This window comes from Cavia porcellus, unplaced genomic scaffold (genome assembly GCF_034190915.1).
Source record: "Cavia porcellus strain 051 isolate PalLab524CR breed Dunkin Hartley unplaced genomic scaffold, mCavPor4.1 scaffold_8, whole genome shotgun sequence".
Lineage (NCBI taxonomy): Eukaryota > Metazoa > Chordata > Mammalia > Rodentia > Caviidae > Cavia > Cavia porcellus.
Genome location: NW_026947491.1, coordinates 74,087,351 through 74,105,969, shown reverse-complemented (window position 1 = coordinate 74,105,969; position 18,619 = coordinate 74,087,351). Strand labels below are relative to the sequence as shown.

General features: G+C 40.9%; 1 protein-coding gene across 2 annotated transcripts in view; it reads right to left on the bottom strand.

Moving 5' to 3' along the window:
• The window catches only part of Tmtc2 (transmembrane O-mannosyltransferase targeting cadherins 2), a 372,199-nt gene that overhangs the window by 206,774 nt on the left and 146,806 nt on the right, over positions 1-18,619 (bottom strand). The window contains exons 2-3 of one of the 2 annotated variants that reach the window (XM_063255227.1): positions 17,115-17,685; positions 15,287-15,364 (exon numbers count right to left, since the gene is read on the bottom strand). In XM_063255227.1, coding sequence (XP_063111297.1) covers positions 15,287-15,364; positions 17,115-17,685 — 649 coding nt within the window. The remainder of the gene's footprint in view (positions 1-15,286; positions 15,365-17,114; positions 17,686-18,619) is intronic. The other variant, XM_063255228.1, reaches the window with a different exon arrangement.

Sequence of the window (18,619 nt, the reverse complement as noted above, 5' to 3'; positions counted from 1 at the left end):
TTGGCGATTAAGTCCAGAAAACCATACCCCCCTTTTTTTTTAATAAAAAAGAAAAGTTGAGCTATCAAAAAGCCTTATTAAGCAAGTTATCTTGTGTAGTTTAGGATCATCTAAGAAACATGTGACATTATTTGGCATCACAACATTGTTAATTAGTCTAAATAGTTTTGTATCACTATATTAATAAAATTTTTAGAAAATAAATTTATCTAAATTACGAAGTAGCCTCCATAATATAAATTCATTATTTTTTACATAAAGCTATTAAGAAAACACTGTCAAGAACACATAAAAGTAAGTATACATGGTTGGTTGGCAAGCAGGCTAGAATATGAAATTCAGAGACAAATCAAAAAGTTCATTGTGAACTGACTCCAGTTAATTCTTGCATGTATGCTTTTTAAGAAATATTATGATTTTCAGGTGAGGTTGGGGAAGCTGATAAAAGCTTATGAGGCAAAGTTAGTCACATCCAACCTCCAGGATATGTGTACAAAACCCGTGCTTTAACTCCGCTAAATACACAGCCAATACAACTGTAGGCCAAAGTGATGTTCAAGTTCTGTCTAATCTCCTCCAAGGACAAGGAGATTCCAAAGAAAACCATGACCTGTCGATGTCCGCTCCCGGCCGGCAGGAAGGACACACGACATAGTCTGGTAGTGGACAACCTTTTCTTTTTATTCTTCTTCTCCGTACAGCCTGCCCTGGGATCGCTCCCAGCTGAAGCCTCCTCTGGTCCGCTCCCCGCGGCTCCTTTTGTGCTTCAGTCTGCCCCAAAGCCTCTATCGGTCCGCTCTCCGCAGCTCCTTCTGGGCTTCTACTTCCGGGCTTCTACCTGGCTTCTTCTTCCGCCCAGGGGTGGCACCGGTATATATACGGGTACAGTGTCCAATCATGTTAAAGTAAGCAAGGCAAGCTGATTGGCTAACATCATCAGTTGCCAGGCAGACTATATTGTTGAGCGGGTTGTTTACGCGGTAAGCAGGAAACTAACATATTCGATGGGAGGGGTAATCTACCTCAGGCCTCACTCTTTACTACAGGCCTCACGTCCGCCAAGTGAGGCGACCGGGCTCGGGGCTGCGGCTCCCAACATCTCCCCCTTTTTTATTTTTTATGAATGTGCGCATCGTAGCCCTTCCTGGACTGGGTGCAGAGGCTTATGCCCTATGCGTAGGCCCACCGTAGGTCCTTGGCTTAGACCCTGGTTGGCCATGCCATGGTCTGCCAAGGCCCTGAGGCCCTCGTCCTTTTTCTAGGGCCAGGCACAAACTGGACGGAACCTGGATGCACACAAGCTTGCACTCATTTCCTCTCCGTAAAGAAATCCCCTTGGAGAGAAATTTAGACCTGGGCAGCATCTAACAGTCCAGCGGCTTACGTGCAGGATGGGGTAGGGCCTGGCTTAGGTCGAGTCGTGCTGGGGAGGCACGCTCTTACCCGTCATTGACTCATCTACCCTGCTGTGTATTGTCACCTTATGGAGGAGAATGAAGGATGCCCGCCATATCTAGACTCGGTCGTGGGCCAATCGAGCAAGCCATGCATATGCCTGAGGATCTTTTTGTCCATTTCGGGCTACCGCTATTTCTATTCATCTTGTTGGTTGGTCTGTGATGGATCTCCGGTAGGGCAGGTCTGATCTTCAGTCGAGGGCTTTGTTGCCCGTGTCAGTCTCTCCGGTATCCACAGTGGTTCTCGTCCCGGTTCCTGTGGGAAAACACAAACCGCGCCTCGGTTCCAGCTGATTACCGGATCCGGGCCCATCCATTGTCCTGTCAGGACATCTTTCCACTTCACCCACCCTTTATGGTTGGGGGAAGGGTTGCAGTGCTCCACAGCTGGGGAGCAATTATCATTATTTAAATTTAAAAAATTGTGTGTGAATAGTGCCATGGATAATCGTGCCTTTGGGGCCAGGCCTTGGCCTACTCCCCCTTTTTGTTTTTGTAAAATTTCTTTGAGGCTTCTATGAGCCCTCTCAATGATTCCTTGACCTTGGGGATTGTATGGGATACCATGTTTTAATTGAACCTCCATCATTTTGCAGAACTCATTGAAAGCTTTGCCTATATAGGCTGGTCCATTATCAGTTTTTAATATTTTTGGTTTGCCCCATGCGGCCCAAGCCGCCAGGCAATGATTGATCACATTAGACACTTTTTCACCTGTTTCTGCTGTTGCAAATATGACGTGAGAACAGGTGTCTGTGGAAACATGAACATATTTAAGAGTCCCAAACTCCTGTATATGTGTGATGTCCATCTGCCAAACATCACCAGGGATCAAACCTCGAGGGTTTACTCCCCCTTTTTGTTTTTTATTTTTTATTTTTATCTTTTTCGTTTTTTTTTTTTTTTTTTTTTTTTTTTTTTTTTTTTTTATTGGTACCAGGGATCGAACTAACAACTGCACACTTGCAAGGCAGGCGCTTAAGCCGCTGAGCTAAATCCCCAGCCCCTTTTTCCTCGACCGGCGTTTTTCTCAGCCTGCTCGGCAGAGTAGCCGCCCATGAAAATACCGTCTGCCCAGCGGCGCGACGTCATAAGACTGCGGTCGCGACAGAGTGAAACGGGGCGTCACTTCCTGTGCCGGCTGAGGGAAGGGAGGGTTTCCTGTGGCGGCCTCTCGGCGGGGAGCCGCTTTTAGAAAAGAGCTCCAGGGCGGAGCGGATGGCTCTCTATCTCCTCCCCGCCAGAGAGCGCCGGGGAACCGAGTCTGACCATCAGCGCGCCGACCCTCTCCCACAAGCATTCTCTTGTTCCACCCCCGGTCTCCCCGATTGGCGTTTCTCTCAGCCTGCTCTGCAGAGGACTCTGCATACCAGGCTCGCCAATCCAGGTAACCACCCGAGGGCAGACACGCCCCCGCCAGCTGAATCCAGTCCGCGGGGGTGAGGGGCCCAGAAGACAGATTCTCCAGCATGGCAATGGTGTAAGGCGCAGTCGGCCCAAAAGTTGTAACTGCATTTTTAAGTTCTCTAATCTGCTTTATCTCAAAAGGCTCCCGTACATTGCGTCCCTGACCCATAGCTACTTGTACAGGAAATATCTCGTAGGGGTCACTATCCATCCCAGGTGGTGGATGTACCTCATGAAACAAGCGTCTCCCCTGCCAAAGCCGCCTGTAAAAATACCGACCTGCCGGCGGCGGAGCATAAGACAGCGGCCGTGATTGGGCGGAGAATGGGGGCCCGTGCATCACTTCCTGTTCTGACGAAAGGGGAGGGAGCTCCCACGCGGCCGCCTCGTGGCGAGGGATCGCCTCCGGAAACGGCCCCCGAGGTGGGGCGGAAGGCTCTGCCTCCCTCTCGCGCCGGGGCGCACTCAGGAGCTCTCTACTCTTCCGCAGACCCGACTCCTTATGGAGCGACTTAGGCTCCTGACAGCTAGTCTCTTTGGCCTCCCTGCCATTCAACTTTCCCTCGTCCTCGGAGTCAGACGACTCCGAGGCTAGAGCCCCGTCCTCCTCCTTAGCATCCTTGTTCCCCTTGACAGACACCTCTCGGGAGCTCCCTGACTGGGCCTGCTCAGATACCCTGCATACTTTTGTAAGCTCTTGAGAGCTTTCTCCACAACCACCCTCGCTCTTAGTGCCGCTACCTAGCATGTTTCCCATTTTTTAATATGTTACTCACCGCGTGAGGCCCAAAAATCCGCCACTTACGCGTGAGCCTGAGGGGAGTCTAAAAGCCCTGTAGGTGCGCGCCACCCAGAGCCCAGGCTTATCCCCAACTCACCTGTCTCGCAGCTCTGTACTGGAGCGTTGTCCACTTCCACGTCGCGGGGGTGATCAGTCCCCGGGCGGGCCTCCAAATGTCGATGTCCGCTCCCGGCCGGCAGGAAGGACACACGACATAGTCTGGTAGTGGACAACCTTTTCTTTTTATTTTCCTTCTCCGTACAGCCTGCCCTGGGATCGCTCCCAGCTGAAGCCTCCTCTGGTCCGCTCCCCGCGGCTCCTTTTGTGCTTCAGTCTGCCCCAAAGCCTCTATCGGTCCGCTCTCCGCAGCTCCTTCTGGGCTTCTACTTCCGGGCTTCTACCTGGCTTCTTCTTCCGCCCAGGGGTGGCACCGGTATATATACGGGTACAGTGTCCAATCATGTTAAAGTAAGCAAGGCAAGCTGATTGGCTAACATCATCAGTTGCCAGGCAGACTATATTGTTGAGCGGGTTGTTTACGCGGTAAGCAGGAAACTAACATATTCGATGGGAGGGGTAATCTACCTCAGGCCTCACTCTTTACTACAGGCCTCACGTCCGCCAAGTGAGGCGACCGGGCTCGGGGCTGCGGCTCCCAACAATGACCCAGCATATTAGTAGTATACACACACAGATGTGCACACACACACACACACACACACACTCACACACACACACACACACACATAGCCTATGTTCATTTAATACCACAAATAATGTCTACTTTTTACATTGAAGTTCAGTTTTCCTGTATATTAAGTGATTTGGAGTTCACTTTGCCTCTTTGTTAAAAGAGATAAAAATAATGAATCCAGATAGTTACGATCAAAGTTATTGCTGGAGATGAGATGTAACCCAGAGCTCCCAAAATTAAATCCCCAGTACCAAAAAAAGAAATAGTAAAAGAAGAAAGCATGAGGGGGGTCACTACTGGAGAGGTACAGTCCAGTGACAGAGCCCTTTCCCAGCATGCTTAAGACCCAGGGGTCAACCCCAGGCCGCAAAGACAAACAAAAAACAATCCCAGCACCCAAGAAGTTGAATCAGGAGAATCCTAAGTTTGAGGCCAGCCTCAGCCACACTGGGAATCTGAAGCTAGCAGGCCACAGAGTAAAACACTGACTAAAAAATAAAAACATGTGGCAAATTTCCTGTCACATGAGAAGCTCTAGAGAGAAAATGTAAGTTGACTTGGAACCCAAATGAAATGCGTAAGCATGAAATGATTATAAATTGGAAAAACAAATGTGGATAAGTGGAGCTGTTTAGATGCCACCAACTTTCCTGTCATTTTTCTGTCCTCCCAGGCTCTTACCAAAGCAGGCTAAATTAATTTGTGTGACACTTGTGCTTCTCTAGCACTTTCTATGGAATTCAATTAGTACTTAGTGTGGAGTAACCCAGTTTTTGTGTACATGTGGGTTGGGGTAATATACAAACATTGTATAACTTTTTAGGGTTCATAAATATAACTACAGTGAGTGAAAGAATATTTATATTTAAAGCTATCATAGATAAATAGCATTTGTCCCAAAGCAAGCAACAAAAGAAAACATAATTTATTTTGTAACACTATTTGTATCTTCCATTTTCACTAACTTTGTTAAAAAAGCAGTATCACGGGAAGATGGCAAGCTTTGGCATGAGACATTTAGAATAAAATCCTCTCTTCAGTGTGCAAGATCTGTGAATCACTGGACAAATTATTTAATTTCCATAATCTTCATCTTACTCTACCTTTTCTATAAATAAAGTTAATACCAACTCTCATAGAAAGGAGCAAAATAAAGACACAGAGGACAGTTTACTAGCACACAGTAAACCTAAGGTGATTGGTGTCATTCTTACTATCAGATCTGTGTCTATACAAATGAAAGCTAATGAATTCAAATGGGTAATTTCTCTTCTGTGAACAATACATAAGTCAGTACAACTATGAGGAAGATTATACTGCGGGATGCAAGAAAATCAAAGACTACAAATTATCCTGTCCAAGAACTAGAAACTTAGGGCTGCTGCCTTGACCACACACAGTCAGCTGTGTCCTCAGACCATCAGCCCATTTTTCCACGGGTGCCTAAGCATTTCCTCCCTCCTTGCCCTTTACCTCAAAAATACATTCATTTCAGGTATCAAATTTCACTTTTCACAACAGGTTGTCACCCATTTGGATGCTTACCAGATTGCAAGAAACAAAAGTCACTTTCTGCAGTCAAAGTGCCTTTATAAATGATTCAGACTTTCATGATAGCATTTTCAAATCTGCCACCACATTCCTGGACTTGAAAGTACCAAGTTGACTACACACCCACTCCATGTGTCCACTGTTGGTGCCAAACATGTTCGCTGGTCCTGGTTTTGTGCAGGGCTGCTCTCTAGAGAGGTGGGAAAGGACACAGAAGAGCAGGTGGCCTTCTAGTTATTAACTTTCCACCTCTAGATCAGTCTGAAGCTCAGCATCATCACAGAGAAGATGTCTCTGTTGGGAGTCAACTTATTTCAAACGGTACCGCACTCTGAGTGAAAGACATCAACTAAGTTGGAAAGAAAAATACACTGCGACTTTAATGTCTGTCTTAAACTTGTGGTAGCTATGAAAGTAAATAAATCATCTGAATATGGGTTTAAATGAATCTGACAAAGCAGAATGACAACATGCAAATAGGAAAGCCAAGGTAAAGCTAGTTGGAAGAGGGGAAATCAAGAAGGAGCCTAAGAGACAAGAAACAAGCAAATAACAACAACTCAATTTCAAAAGGAAGCTTGGGATTATTAAGAGAACCTAGGAGAAACGAAAGAGTGGAATTCTAATTAATGATTAACTTGAGTGATGAGGACATGAAGGTCTATTACAAATCTCGACTTCAACTGAAGTCCAACTGGCCAACCGAAAATTTCCACAGTAACAAGCTTTTAAATATTAAAGGAAGAGGCATCAAATTTAGAGGGGTAGGTCAAGGACCCTTGGCTCTACAATAGCTAATCATGTGCTTTTCTGGGGGCCTCAAATTCTGTTAAGAAAGGGGTCAAGATGCAAAGCCACAGACAGTTTCAAATATTTCTCTCCTGCTGTTACATCTCTTGTTTTTATAAACACTCTAGAATAGTTAGTAATATTATATGAAGGAGTCAGATTTGCAGTGTTCATTAGCACATCCCAAATCCAGCTATCATCGCAATTACTGAGTTTTTTTAAAGAGTTACCCTTCTGTCACACCTCCCCTCCAGTTTTCCTCAACTCCTCAATAAAAAGCACAGAGACCAAATTTCAGTAGACTCCAGTTTTGCCCTGTAATCTTTAGTTTAAAATAATTTACCTAGGAGAGGCAGATGGCCATCTAAGCTTGGTATATTCAAAGAAAACTCATGATGAAAACCAGCCTTTTTCAAGTCCATAGTCACCCCCACCCATTCCATCTGTCATTTGTCAGCCAAATCAGATTTGTTAATACTAGATTTTTGAGATAAAAAGCCCATATTACCTACACATTTGTCTCGGAAAGCCAAAGCTACTAAAATCTAGGTTTCCGGAAAAATAAATTCACCCGAATGTTATTAAGGCATCCAAAATACTTTACGAAATTTTTGACAGTCAGAAAATACGTTTGTTCTATAAACAAAAGTTTCAGCCTTCTGTGCTCTCCCTAGGAGGTGGAGAAATAAACTAAGCAGCTGAACAACAACAAAGAAATCGAGCTTCAATGTGTCTGTGAAAAGGTTTGTTCTAATAGAGATTGGAAAATCAGCTGCAGCAACATTGCCTGCCAGGTTGGGGAAGAATAGGAGAAGGAAAGAGATTAGCATTCACCTTTAGGTGATAACAGTGCCTTCTTTTTTTCAGAAGAATGAGACTTGAACATTGTAAACTACTACAGGCCCTGAACTAATCTTCCTATGAAGCTGGCTAAAAGGAAATATATAGGAAACCCAGTGGTAGGGGTAGAACAGAAAAGCCTGGCTTCCCTCCACTTTCAGATATATAAGCAACAGCACCCTCCTGAGCCCAAAGGGGAAAAAATCAGATTATAAAAATGATGTGATAAAATAGTAGCGATGAAAGCAATATTAAGGACTAGCATAGATGCTTGTTTCCAGTCAATCAAATAAAGGATAAATGGTCAAATCACACTGCTCAAAAACGATCCTTGAAAGTCTTTTCCTCAGTCTTCTTTTAATTACCAATACTGGTGAAGAATGCAGCAAATACTCCCTTCTCTGTTGGTTGACATTTTACCAGGCGTCCCACGCACTGGTCTAAGTGGTTCCGAATAACCATTGCCTTGTCTATTGAATGCTCCATGTAATGACAGATTAAAAAGTTTATGAATACAAAAATAAGACACAAGTAAAATGCTCGTGACAGCGATACAGAGACAGTGATGGGGATCATGATACCCATGATATGAAAAGAACATAGCCAAACAATGCACATTCACTATATCTATACCTAACATGAGATATTATAATCCTAATTAAGAAATCATGAAACTGCTGTTCAAAGGAAATCTAGCAATTTCTCCAAGATCACACAGCTGGAAGATGAGTTCATTTCTGTGGAGGTCTAACTATGCAAGATCTTGGCCTATACCCTTTCCACAATGTCCTTACAAGCACTTCTGCATGAAAAGCTTAGCCAATAACAAGTGGTTGGTCATTCAAAGTAAAAAGCAGTTCTTTTCACAGAAGTAAATATATTTAATTTTTATTACACTCTGCCGTCACAGCTTAAGAAGACTATATACAATGGCTTATACTGGCAAATTTTCATCTGAAACTTCAAATCAGGAAAAATAAAAATTTCCCGTAATTTAAAGTTTTTCATTTCATAAAAGCTGGAGGGATGGGTAGGGACAGGGACTGTTATGTACATGTAAAAACTCCCTATGAAAAACCTAATCAGGTACCGTAAACACGTACTAATAAAAATTAATTTTGAAAAGTTAGGGAAATGCATTCTGGTCATTCATGCATAAGCCTGGTATAACTAACCACATTACATATGCTTATATTCACACAGTTGTTCTCATGACCACACAACACACTCAAACTTAAGTTAGAGGAGGAGAGTATTAAAGCTACCAATATATTAAAAAACTACATGACACTTTCCAAAGTTATTACCTGGTATTGGTATTACCTATAGATTTAACAACTCAAAATGTGCAAAATTAAAATATTATTTTTTCCTTTTATAGTATTAAAGAAAAAATTTAATTGTTTAAAAACATTTATAATTACCATGGCAATATAGTCTAAGTCTGTATTAATATATCCATTTTGTAGTTTACATTTAGCCATATCTCCCTGGGAATTGCAGACATATCTCCGTTTCTTCACTTCCTAAAAACTAACTCAATCATTTATATTTTTAATATGTCCTTCACTGTTTTCCATGTTGTCCCTTGTATTTGCTATGAATCATATTAGCAAAATGACAACCATATAACAAAACATAAGCACTGATGATTACCCTATCATGTCAAAGAGAAGTATTGGGTTTTTTTGCACTTATTTTGCTGATATTAAATGAATAAACATGTATAGAAAGAAAGCAACTGTTATTTGGAATAGAAACACTGACTTAGTAATCAAGGCCATAATTACTGAAGAAGCATGTATTAAATTCAGAATTCATGCTATTTCACTTGATGCAAGAGTTATAATCAGACCAGCAGAGCATACAAGAGCCATCTGGGTTCTATGGCATTGTAAAGACAAACCGAGAGAGCAAGGGCACACTGACCTTCCTACCACAGAAGTATCACAGACGTGGGCACTGCAAGGTGCTATTTTTCTCTTTTCATTTCTCACTGTCCTTCTGAAGAAAGGAACAGTATGATCAATAGGTATAAAACTTAAATATTCAAAAATTAAACCACCTTATGTAACCCTACCATTGTATCACATTGGACACTTACTATTCTGCCAAGGCACTTGATTTAACAGTCATTTTTATCCATCTTCCCCTATCACATGTGTCCTTTTTAAGGAATCATTAATATATTCATGTAATCGGCTTTCTATACTTTCAATTTCATCTGAGAAATCAACACTGAATTAGCATTTCCATTGTTCTAGGCAATTAAGGCGGAATCAGACTTCCAGACAATGACAATGGATCTCAGATTTGTGCAGACTACATCATTTCCCATGAAACTGACAGTACTGAGTTAAATATGAGTAACCTGATAATCATGAGCTTCCCCCTACTCAATTCCTCGGAGGCAGCAGGTTATCGAAATTGAGCTGAGTGATGTAATATGCAGCCCAGACACAGTGTTATGAGAACAGCATAGATGATTTCAGTGAGATTCATTATTCATTCATCACAAGGTCCAATTTGGGTGTCATTTTCACTCGTGATATATTGCGTTAACTAGTTGAAATTCAGTGCTCATGGTGCTAAATGCAAAGAAAAGACCTTTTAAAAACATTTTTCTGTCTTTCTCTATCCAAGAGTAATAAACAAAGAGAGATTTTGTACTTGTGGCTGTTCATGGTTGTATTTGAGCATTGTTCAGCAACGCTGAAAGGAAGACACCGAAGAAAGTCCTTAAAGGCCCCCTATTTTTCTCACTAGAAGTTCACAATAATATGCCAAATATTACTGAGTGAAAAATGTAAAACACCACCAGTGTTCAGAAAATAAATGCTTTTTTAAAATGCTGGATGATGAGATATATACCAACAGGAGACACACTTAGTGAATAAGATACAGTATTAACTTCAACTCCTGAGTCAAATTCTGAGCCGCATCACCACAAAAAGCCAGAAAAAGCTTCATGTTTAGGAAAGAACAGAAAAAGGTCCTGCCTCCCATCTCAAGTACAAAAATGAAGTGGTCCTATATAGTCCTAGATTTTTCTCATGGTCTAAATTCAAGTTTTTAAAATTTAAAAATTGACTTCCAATATTTGGGGACCAGTACATGCTTTAAAATGCCCCTATATCATGGTCCCCCTGGTGGGTCTCAATCTACCTTTCTTGACCTGGTTTCCTCTATAAACTTCATGCACTCTGTCAAAACCACTGCTCAGCGGTCCTCAGTCACACCCGAGTTTTCTCCTATGTGTGCTCATGCTGCAGGTTCCTGCCTTGCTCGTATCTCTAGATATGATGCCCATATTGAACTATCTTGCAGGGCTCCGCTTGAATGGCTCTGGTTTGAAGACGTTTCTTGAATCTATCAGCTGAAAGTCACTTTTCCTCCCTGTAAACCCGCCTAAAACTCCTGATGTGTCCCCTATATCCTAACCACTTCCCTACCTGAATTAAAGTTGCGAATTTACACACACTATTTTCAACTTCACACTACTCTAAAAAGTTATGACCAGAGTCCTGTCGATTTATCTTTGAATTCCCACATGCTTTAATACAATCATTCTTTTTAATATAACTTGTGAAGATTGTTGTTCAAAAGTTTAAGACTATAACGTAGCCGGGAATGTTAGGACACACCTGTAAATAAATCCTACTACTCAGGAAGCTAAAGCAGAAAGACTATGAGCTTTAGGCCAGGTTGGGCAACACTGTGAAACCCTGTCTGGAAAAACCAAAGGGAGAAAAAAAATCTGTAATTCAAACATCATTACAGAAGCTTGTGATGATAGCTCTCCACATTTAAATTACTCAACTTGAAGCTAAACTGTAACTAGAATACAGAATCATCTTGAATCAGCTGAGCAATGGAGCCAAACTACAGGAATAAAATACCTTTTTAATCTTTGACTTTTTGAATTTTAAAATATTTCTGAACCTCAACTTCATTTGTGGTATTATCTGGTTAGCAGTGCTGGCAGATGTTCCAAGTTTTAAAGTACCACAGGTCATGAATATTAAACGCTACAACAAGTTTACTGGGAGGAAATCCAAATACATTTATAAACGTACAGCAAATAGCCCTGCAGTCTCAGTAAGGCTAAGATATACTGTATCAGAATCAGGTACTTTGCTGCATTCAGGTTTTCACAAAGCCAAATGTAAGGGGAAGGATGGGACAGAAATAAGAAAGCAGGAATATCACTTGAAGTCAAATAGCATAGATGCTGAATGAAAAAAATAAGCAACAAGTAAAGCATATTTCATTCAGCGCAATTGATCTGAGGGTTATTACAACTTTAGCAAAATCAAAACCTAGTCTAGCAATAAAAGGGATGGAGCCATGAATGGTAACAGATTCCACCAATGCCATGCCCAGCAACTAGATAAATAGAAAACACACACACACACACACGCACGCAACTGATGTGCAGAAACTGTGGGCTCTGCATCTCCCCTTTCATTCTCTTCTATATACAAAACAATCATATGCACAGAAGCACCAAGTTTAATTTCTTTGGTATTCAGAGAATGATGAACCAAAACCCTGTAACAGGACTTAAAACTCTCACCTTTGGAAATCACTAAAGCGATAAACTTTACAAATGGTTTGGCAATATGGGTTGTTAGTTATGGTCTGATCACCACTACATCTAAATGTAGTACCAAACTTAAGTATCCGCTAAGACCAAAGTAAACATTACTTTCCATGGGCAAAATCCATAATCCGCATTCTCTTTGGGATTAAAACAAAAAAACTATTTCTAGAAAGAGAAGACTCATTTTTCAAAAATGGCCAAGGCTGAAATTTCCCTGTAAAACAAGATAATCTTCTTATCTTGTTTATGTGAAGTAGAACCACAAAATTCAAGATAATGCACATCTTGGAAGCAACTACAGTAAAACAAAAATAGTCTCAAGGATCAAACTGAAAGGATATCATTTCTCCAAATAACCTCAGCTATTCTTAGAATTGCTATAGTAACTGCCTCATTCCCTGCTCTATTTTTCTTTCATTTTCCACCTGTAACTAAATAAGTGATTATGAGACTAATAACAGGAGAAAAAGATGTTTCCTCATTAAAAGAGCTAACAGATGTTAAACAAGCACAGAAAACAGTCACTAGACAAGCAATGACTGATTCTGAGTATGAAAAATTTTGCTTTTACTATTTTATTATCCATATACCTCCTGGGGTCATAGGAGGCTTGTTAAAAATATTGTGGGCAGAGACAACTCTAGTATGTATTTGCAAGGCCACTTTAGTGTAGCCTTACTTTCTCCTTACTTGTTGACCACATAAAACTACATACATGAGAGTGATACAAGAAATGCTGAAACAATCATTTGCTAAGCGGTCAGGAAAATTTATTTTTCTGACATGTGTGTCTTCCAGTCCTGCCTCCCAGACCCCACTTGCCCAGTAATGAAATTCTCATTGTAAACAGGATAGAGTACAGATTTCACCTTAACATTACAGCCACATTAAAAAAGAAATTGTTAAGTGTAAATTCAGTGACTTACAGAACACCAACTGTGTGTGTTAGATGTTGTCCTACAGGCCAAGGATAAGGAAGAACCACATTAAACAGAACCTGCGGCTAACAACTCAGAATATTTTAAAACACAGACTTTGGTTCATACACATTTCTGAAGACTCTTCTATTTCATGTTTTCCGGCAACACTACTGACAAAATTATCGTTTATCAGAATTCAGCCATATTATTTCATAAGTCATAGTGCTTCTCCCCACAGGTGGTTGTTAAGCTTAATATACTAAGAACAGAAGCTGGCAAGTATGAACACTCTAAGTGTTCATTAATTATTAGAACACCTACTATATGCCAATAACTTACTATTTCTTACATACTTTAGCAAAGAAAAGTATAACTTTCAATATGTTCTTTGCAGAACTAAAAAAGCATTGTATGTAATGTGCATATGTGTAGCAAGTCTTAAGAGTTAAATTTACCCAAATTTCATCTCAAATACTTTGTCTAGCATAAACCCGGATTATTTGTATTTTTTAATTTACTACCAATAATAAAAAGTAGGACACACCACAAAGAATTACTGTCTTCCTAAAGAAATCTTACACTCTACTAAACAGAATCCTGCAGTTTTAAGAAATTGCAGTTATGGAACAGAAGGGACTGGTAGTGGCACAGTACCTCAGTTCAAGGTAATCTTTTCTGCAAGGTCCTGTGAGATATTTGAACTTCAGGAGCAGAATAAGAATTTAGAGAAGTGTTTATAACTAAGTTGAGTACACTATTACACATCTGAAATCTCAGCTACTCAGGAGACTGAAGCAGGAAGATTACAAGTTAAAAGACAGCCAGGGAAACTTTGCAAGACCTTGTCTCAGAAATAAAAAAGAGAGAGGGTGCAACTGTAAGAAAAACAACAACAACAGCAAGTTTCAGAAGCAGAACCACAAACATGATGAAGAGATACTGCATGTGAGTACTGAGATGAAAACATCAATATTACAATATAAAACTAGAAATTTCTGCCTTCTAATAACTTCCAGGTTTACGTGAAGACCCATAATTTGTATCATAAAGCTAAAACATTTGTGCATTGGAGTTTTCTGTTCACGTTTGAGTTGCTTTAATAGGGCAAGGCAGCTTACATCATCTGGCAAACCTTACCCAGGAAGCGGAGGTAACTGGTAAGATAATGAACGTAATTATTCTCTACAAGTTCAAAGGGCTCCTCTGAAGTCTTCTAATCTACTTTCTTCAGGAAGAATCTCTTCTGACTTATACCAGATATAGAAATCTACATATTTCACTGGCATAATATGGAATTTTCTGTAACTTGTGCAAACGATCTATACAATCCACAAGCTTCTCAGTCATGAGATTCTAAATCAAAGTTTCTGCTAACAAGTGCATTGGTTAATTTCTAGGCAGTTCACATTTTATGTGCTGTCAAATCGCTGTACATTTAAAAACCACTAAAAGTAAAAAATTACAATTTCCATCAATGTTTCTTATTTTTTACTTCTTTTCAGCCAGTATACATATATTAGGTGTCTTCCAAACAAGTAACATCATCTGATTCATATAACCATCCCAATTCCCGGAAACAATGATAACTATCTTTTCATTTCCAGATGAAAAGACTTATCATAGGAACGGTTCGAGCCTTCAGGTTCTATTCCACACTATTTCCTTTCTACTGAGCATTCATCAGACTTTGTATATGTTTGTTCATCTTTATACCTTCACAACATAGTAAAAAGATGGCTAGACAATCAGAAATACGAATTATACTGGGAAACCTTCACCTTATCCAGAAGAATGACTGAAAGAGTTAAGGTAGAGTAGCAGCTCTCAGAGGAAGGGTCTTGCTGCCCCCTACTATTTATTACCTTTGAAGCTACCAGACCGATACACAGGGAGGACTAAGAGCAGGACAAACAGTGTCGCCTGAGGACACCGAACCTTCAACAGTACTAAGTCCTCTCCCATAACGAGGAGGCCTCAACACTCTCCAAGGTGTTCCTCTGTTACCAGCATTTCTCAACTTTATCAAGCAGCACAGTTAAGGTTGCCAGAAAAAATACAGAATGTTGAGATAAACTGCAATTTCAAAAGACAAATAATCGTAAAACATCCTAAGTATGTCCTGATTATTGTCTAGAATACTGTGCTTTGCTTTGTTTTGCCTAGAATATTCTTATGGTGAGGCACTCCACAGTAAACAACTCTGCCCTTACAAATATATTTAGAGCTGGGTGTGGTGGCACGCACCTGTAATCCTAGCACTTGGGAAGCTGAGACAGGAGGACTGCTGTGAGTCTGAGGCCAGCCTGAAGTGATAGTGAGAGCCTGTCTCAAAAAGAAAGAAAAAAAGAGAAAAGAAAAAAGAAAAAGAAGAAGAAAGAACAGAAACAACAATAAAATATATTTTGAAAATATACTTTTGAACTTCAAAGAGATTCAAAAGCAAGTCCTGAATTAATGATTTAAAATAATGCCATGGTAAAACAGAAGTTCTGTGAAACCAGATTTCACAGGCTATCCACATGAGGTTCCAAACATCACTGAGCCTACATGTTGAGATATACTGCAACCTGCAGAAAAGACCAATTATTCTATTTGAATTTTCAGGAAAACAAGAAGGTGTGTTATTGTCAATGACATCATTCTAAGAAAAGAACAATTATCCTCTGCAAATCTTGAGAGAATTAAAACTGTTTCTAAATGAAGAACTTAACTTTTAAACCATATGATGGTTCCAAGCCATGATGAGACCCTACCTGGAGTTTTCTTTAAAGTTTCAGCATTTAACTGAGATCACAGAAGAACTTCACTAAGTTGCAGTGTTAAGTCCTAAATGAAAAGGTTATATTTCTCATAGAGCAAATGCATAGCAGCAATTATTCTGTTTACTAAGTGAACAAAACGGCCAACGAAAATGTTTTATTTCTACTTTCCTTCATTTTTTCTTAATATCTTCCCAATTCAAAACTAGGAAGAGAGCAAAAGTAGTCAAACCTAGGAAAACTTGATGGCTTCCTTCCTTATAACAAGTATGCAAAACCATAATTCCTACCTCAAGAGGTACAGTGGTACTGCCTGCAGCCCCAGGTACTCAGAAGGCTGAGGCAGGAGGGTACAGTTGAATGCACCAGCTGAGATAAACCTGTGTAACATAGCAAGACTTTGTCTCAAAAAAATTAATACTAATAACAACTATTATTATTATTCCTTGCTTGTGTCCAAAAGGAAGGAGGAAGTTTGCCTAACATATGGCTGAAGTTTCCAAACCCTGGCCTGATTCATTACTAAATGAAACCAAAGGTGAGTTTTTCAAGTGACAGATGAAGGGGAGACAGAAAGGTAGGCAATTCCTCAAGGGGTCCAGGGTTCCCTCAATGTCTCCCCTAATGCTCTGGCAAATAACTACTCAGTCTGTAAGTGTACGCACATCCCAAAATGCTTCTGTGGCCATGAAATTAGGGAAGTCAGAACAAACATTAAGCCCTGAGGCAATGGTCTACATTGGCCTTAGGGCAAACTTGTAATAAGAGCTTTCTATTTTGGCTTTTCTTGTACACTCTAACAACAAAAAGGTGAAAATGAGTCACTGTTTAAGAATTCAACTTCCCAGTGCTGTAGGAATAGGGTTGCTTTCTGAACTCAGGACAAACAATGTTAACAAATGGCAGGGGTCTAACAGCTAACTCAGAGGAGTCTAGCAGCTAATTCATTATTGGTTGTTATTTTTATAAAAATACATTATAGGCAATTTACTGAATGATGGAGAATTTGGCAAAAATAACGAATGAATTAAAACCCAATGAACAGAGATGGATATTCTTTATAAGGCAAAATTATTCTTCTACGTTTGAAATCATGAAAACAACTCAAGAAACCTGAGAAATAAAACAAGCAGTGATTGAAACCCTCCTTCGCAGAGAAAGGTCAAAAAGACACTTCCACTTGCCCAAGATCAAAAAGGAACTTATTTTAAATTCTGCATGAAGAGGAACAAATTTGCCTTTTAAATGGTGGCCAAGACCCAAGCAAGGAGGCGACTCAGTAACCCAATGCTCCAGAGCCAACAATCACTTACTTTGTAAATGGTAGGTAAGATCTGCTTCATTTTCAGCCTGTGAAAGACAAAGATATCATAAACCGCTGAAACGGCGAGAACAGTCACTCCTTGTTCCTTCCACAACATGCTGCATCCCGCACACAGTCCGGTCCCCAGGAACCAGCCCCAGGTCCAGGCTGAACAGCCTCGTGTAGAACAGTGTTTAATGTAGCACAGCAAGGAGAGGAGAAAGAACAGACTGGCCCCTACATCAGCCCGGCCCACGATTCCTGCCACTGCCTCTGTGTGGATGGGGTGGGAAGCAAACATCAAGCCAGCCATAAAGGTCCAATATCCATCACCAAGGAGAATCTTGGAGAAGCTCGTGAAGAGACCGGTGACAGCTGCATGCAACAGGACATTGACGAGATGGTAGCTCCAGGGATTCAAGCCTCCGATGGCGTGGTTCAGGCGAAAGGAAAGAGTGCAGAGTGGCCGGTAGGACTTGTGGCTGCCACTGTGTGTTAGAAGAGTCCCCCAAAAATCATTGTAGAAAATGTGTGTCCATGGAGTTTCTCGGAGGAGGTCTTGATTTGTCTTGATAGCACGGCTAGAAAACAAAAATATTTTAAAAACATCAGTTGTAAAATGCAATAAGAAAATAAGGGAATAATAAATAAAATGACATTGCTGAGATATTGCCTACCCAGAAGTTTGATTATAAGGTGGCTTTGAGATTCCAATAATGCTAAATTAAATTCAGATCTTTCCCCTAAAGCCCACTAACACCTCCATCAAGGAAGCACCTCTTTTCTTTGTTGGAATGCATAAACATAGGGTTTTGTCAATGATTTCAGCTTAGATGTAACAGTTGCCTAACAACTGCCCTGAAAACCATATGGCACACTGGCTAAAAATGCAGATTCCAAGCTTCAGATTGATGCAAGGTCCAAGAGTCTGCAGTTTTAAGCAGGTGATGCCAGTGTAAGGGATCAACTACAACTAGAATTGGTCCTTTACTAAAATGTAAATTTTAAATCAAATACTAGTACCCAGAACAGTGCTTCCCACATACACAAATCAACTGGGGATCTTGCTAAATAGCAGGTTTGGACTGGACAGTTTGGGAAGAAGTCTGGGACTTGGTTATGGCCGGTATCTGGATCTCCCCCAATGACTCATGCAATCACAGATGGGGTTCTTCAGAGGTGGCTGGATCTGGGGTCTAATGCTGAAATTAAGGATGTGATACTGGGATTCACTCTTGGTGTGATGCTATGATTAAGGTTTCTCCATCCTGGATGTGAGTGCTATTTGCCCTAACAGTGAATAACCTGGACAGATTATAAAGGACAGGAACAGGGCTGCTCTGATCCTCACTTGTCATTCACTGCTTGCTGCCCTGCTGCCTTTTCTCTTGCTTTACGATGGACTCTGTCTTCTCTGCAGTGCCCCTCTGCAATGCCACCCTGCCTTGGAGCCAGTCTCCTGTGGACTGAAACCCATACGTACTATGAGCTACAGTGAACCTTTCCTCCCTTAAC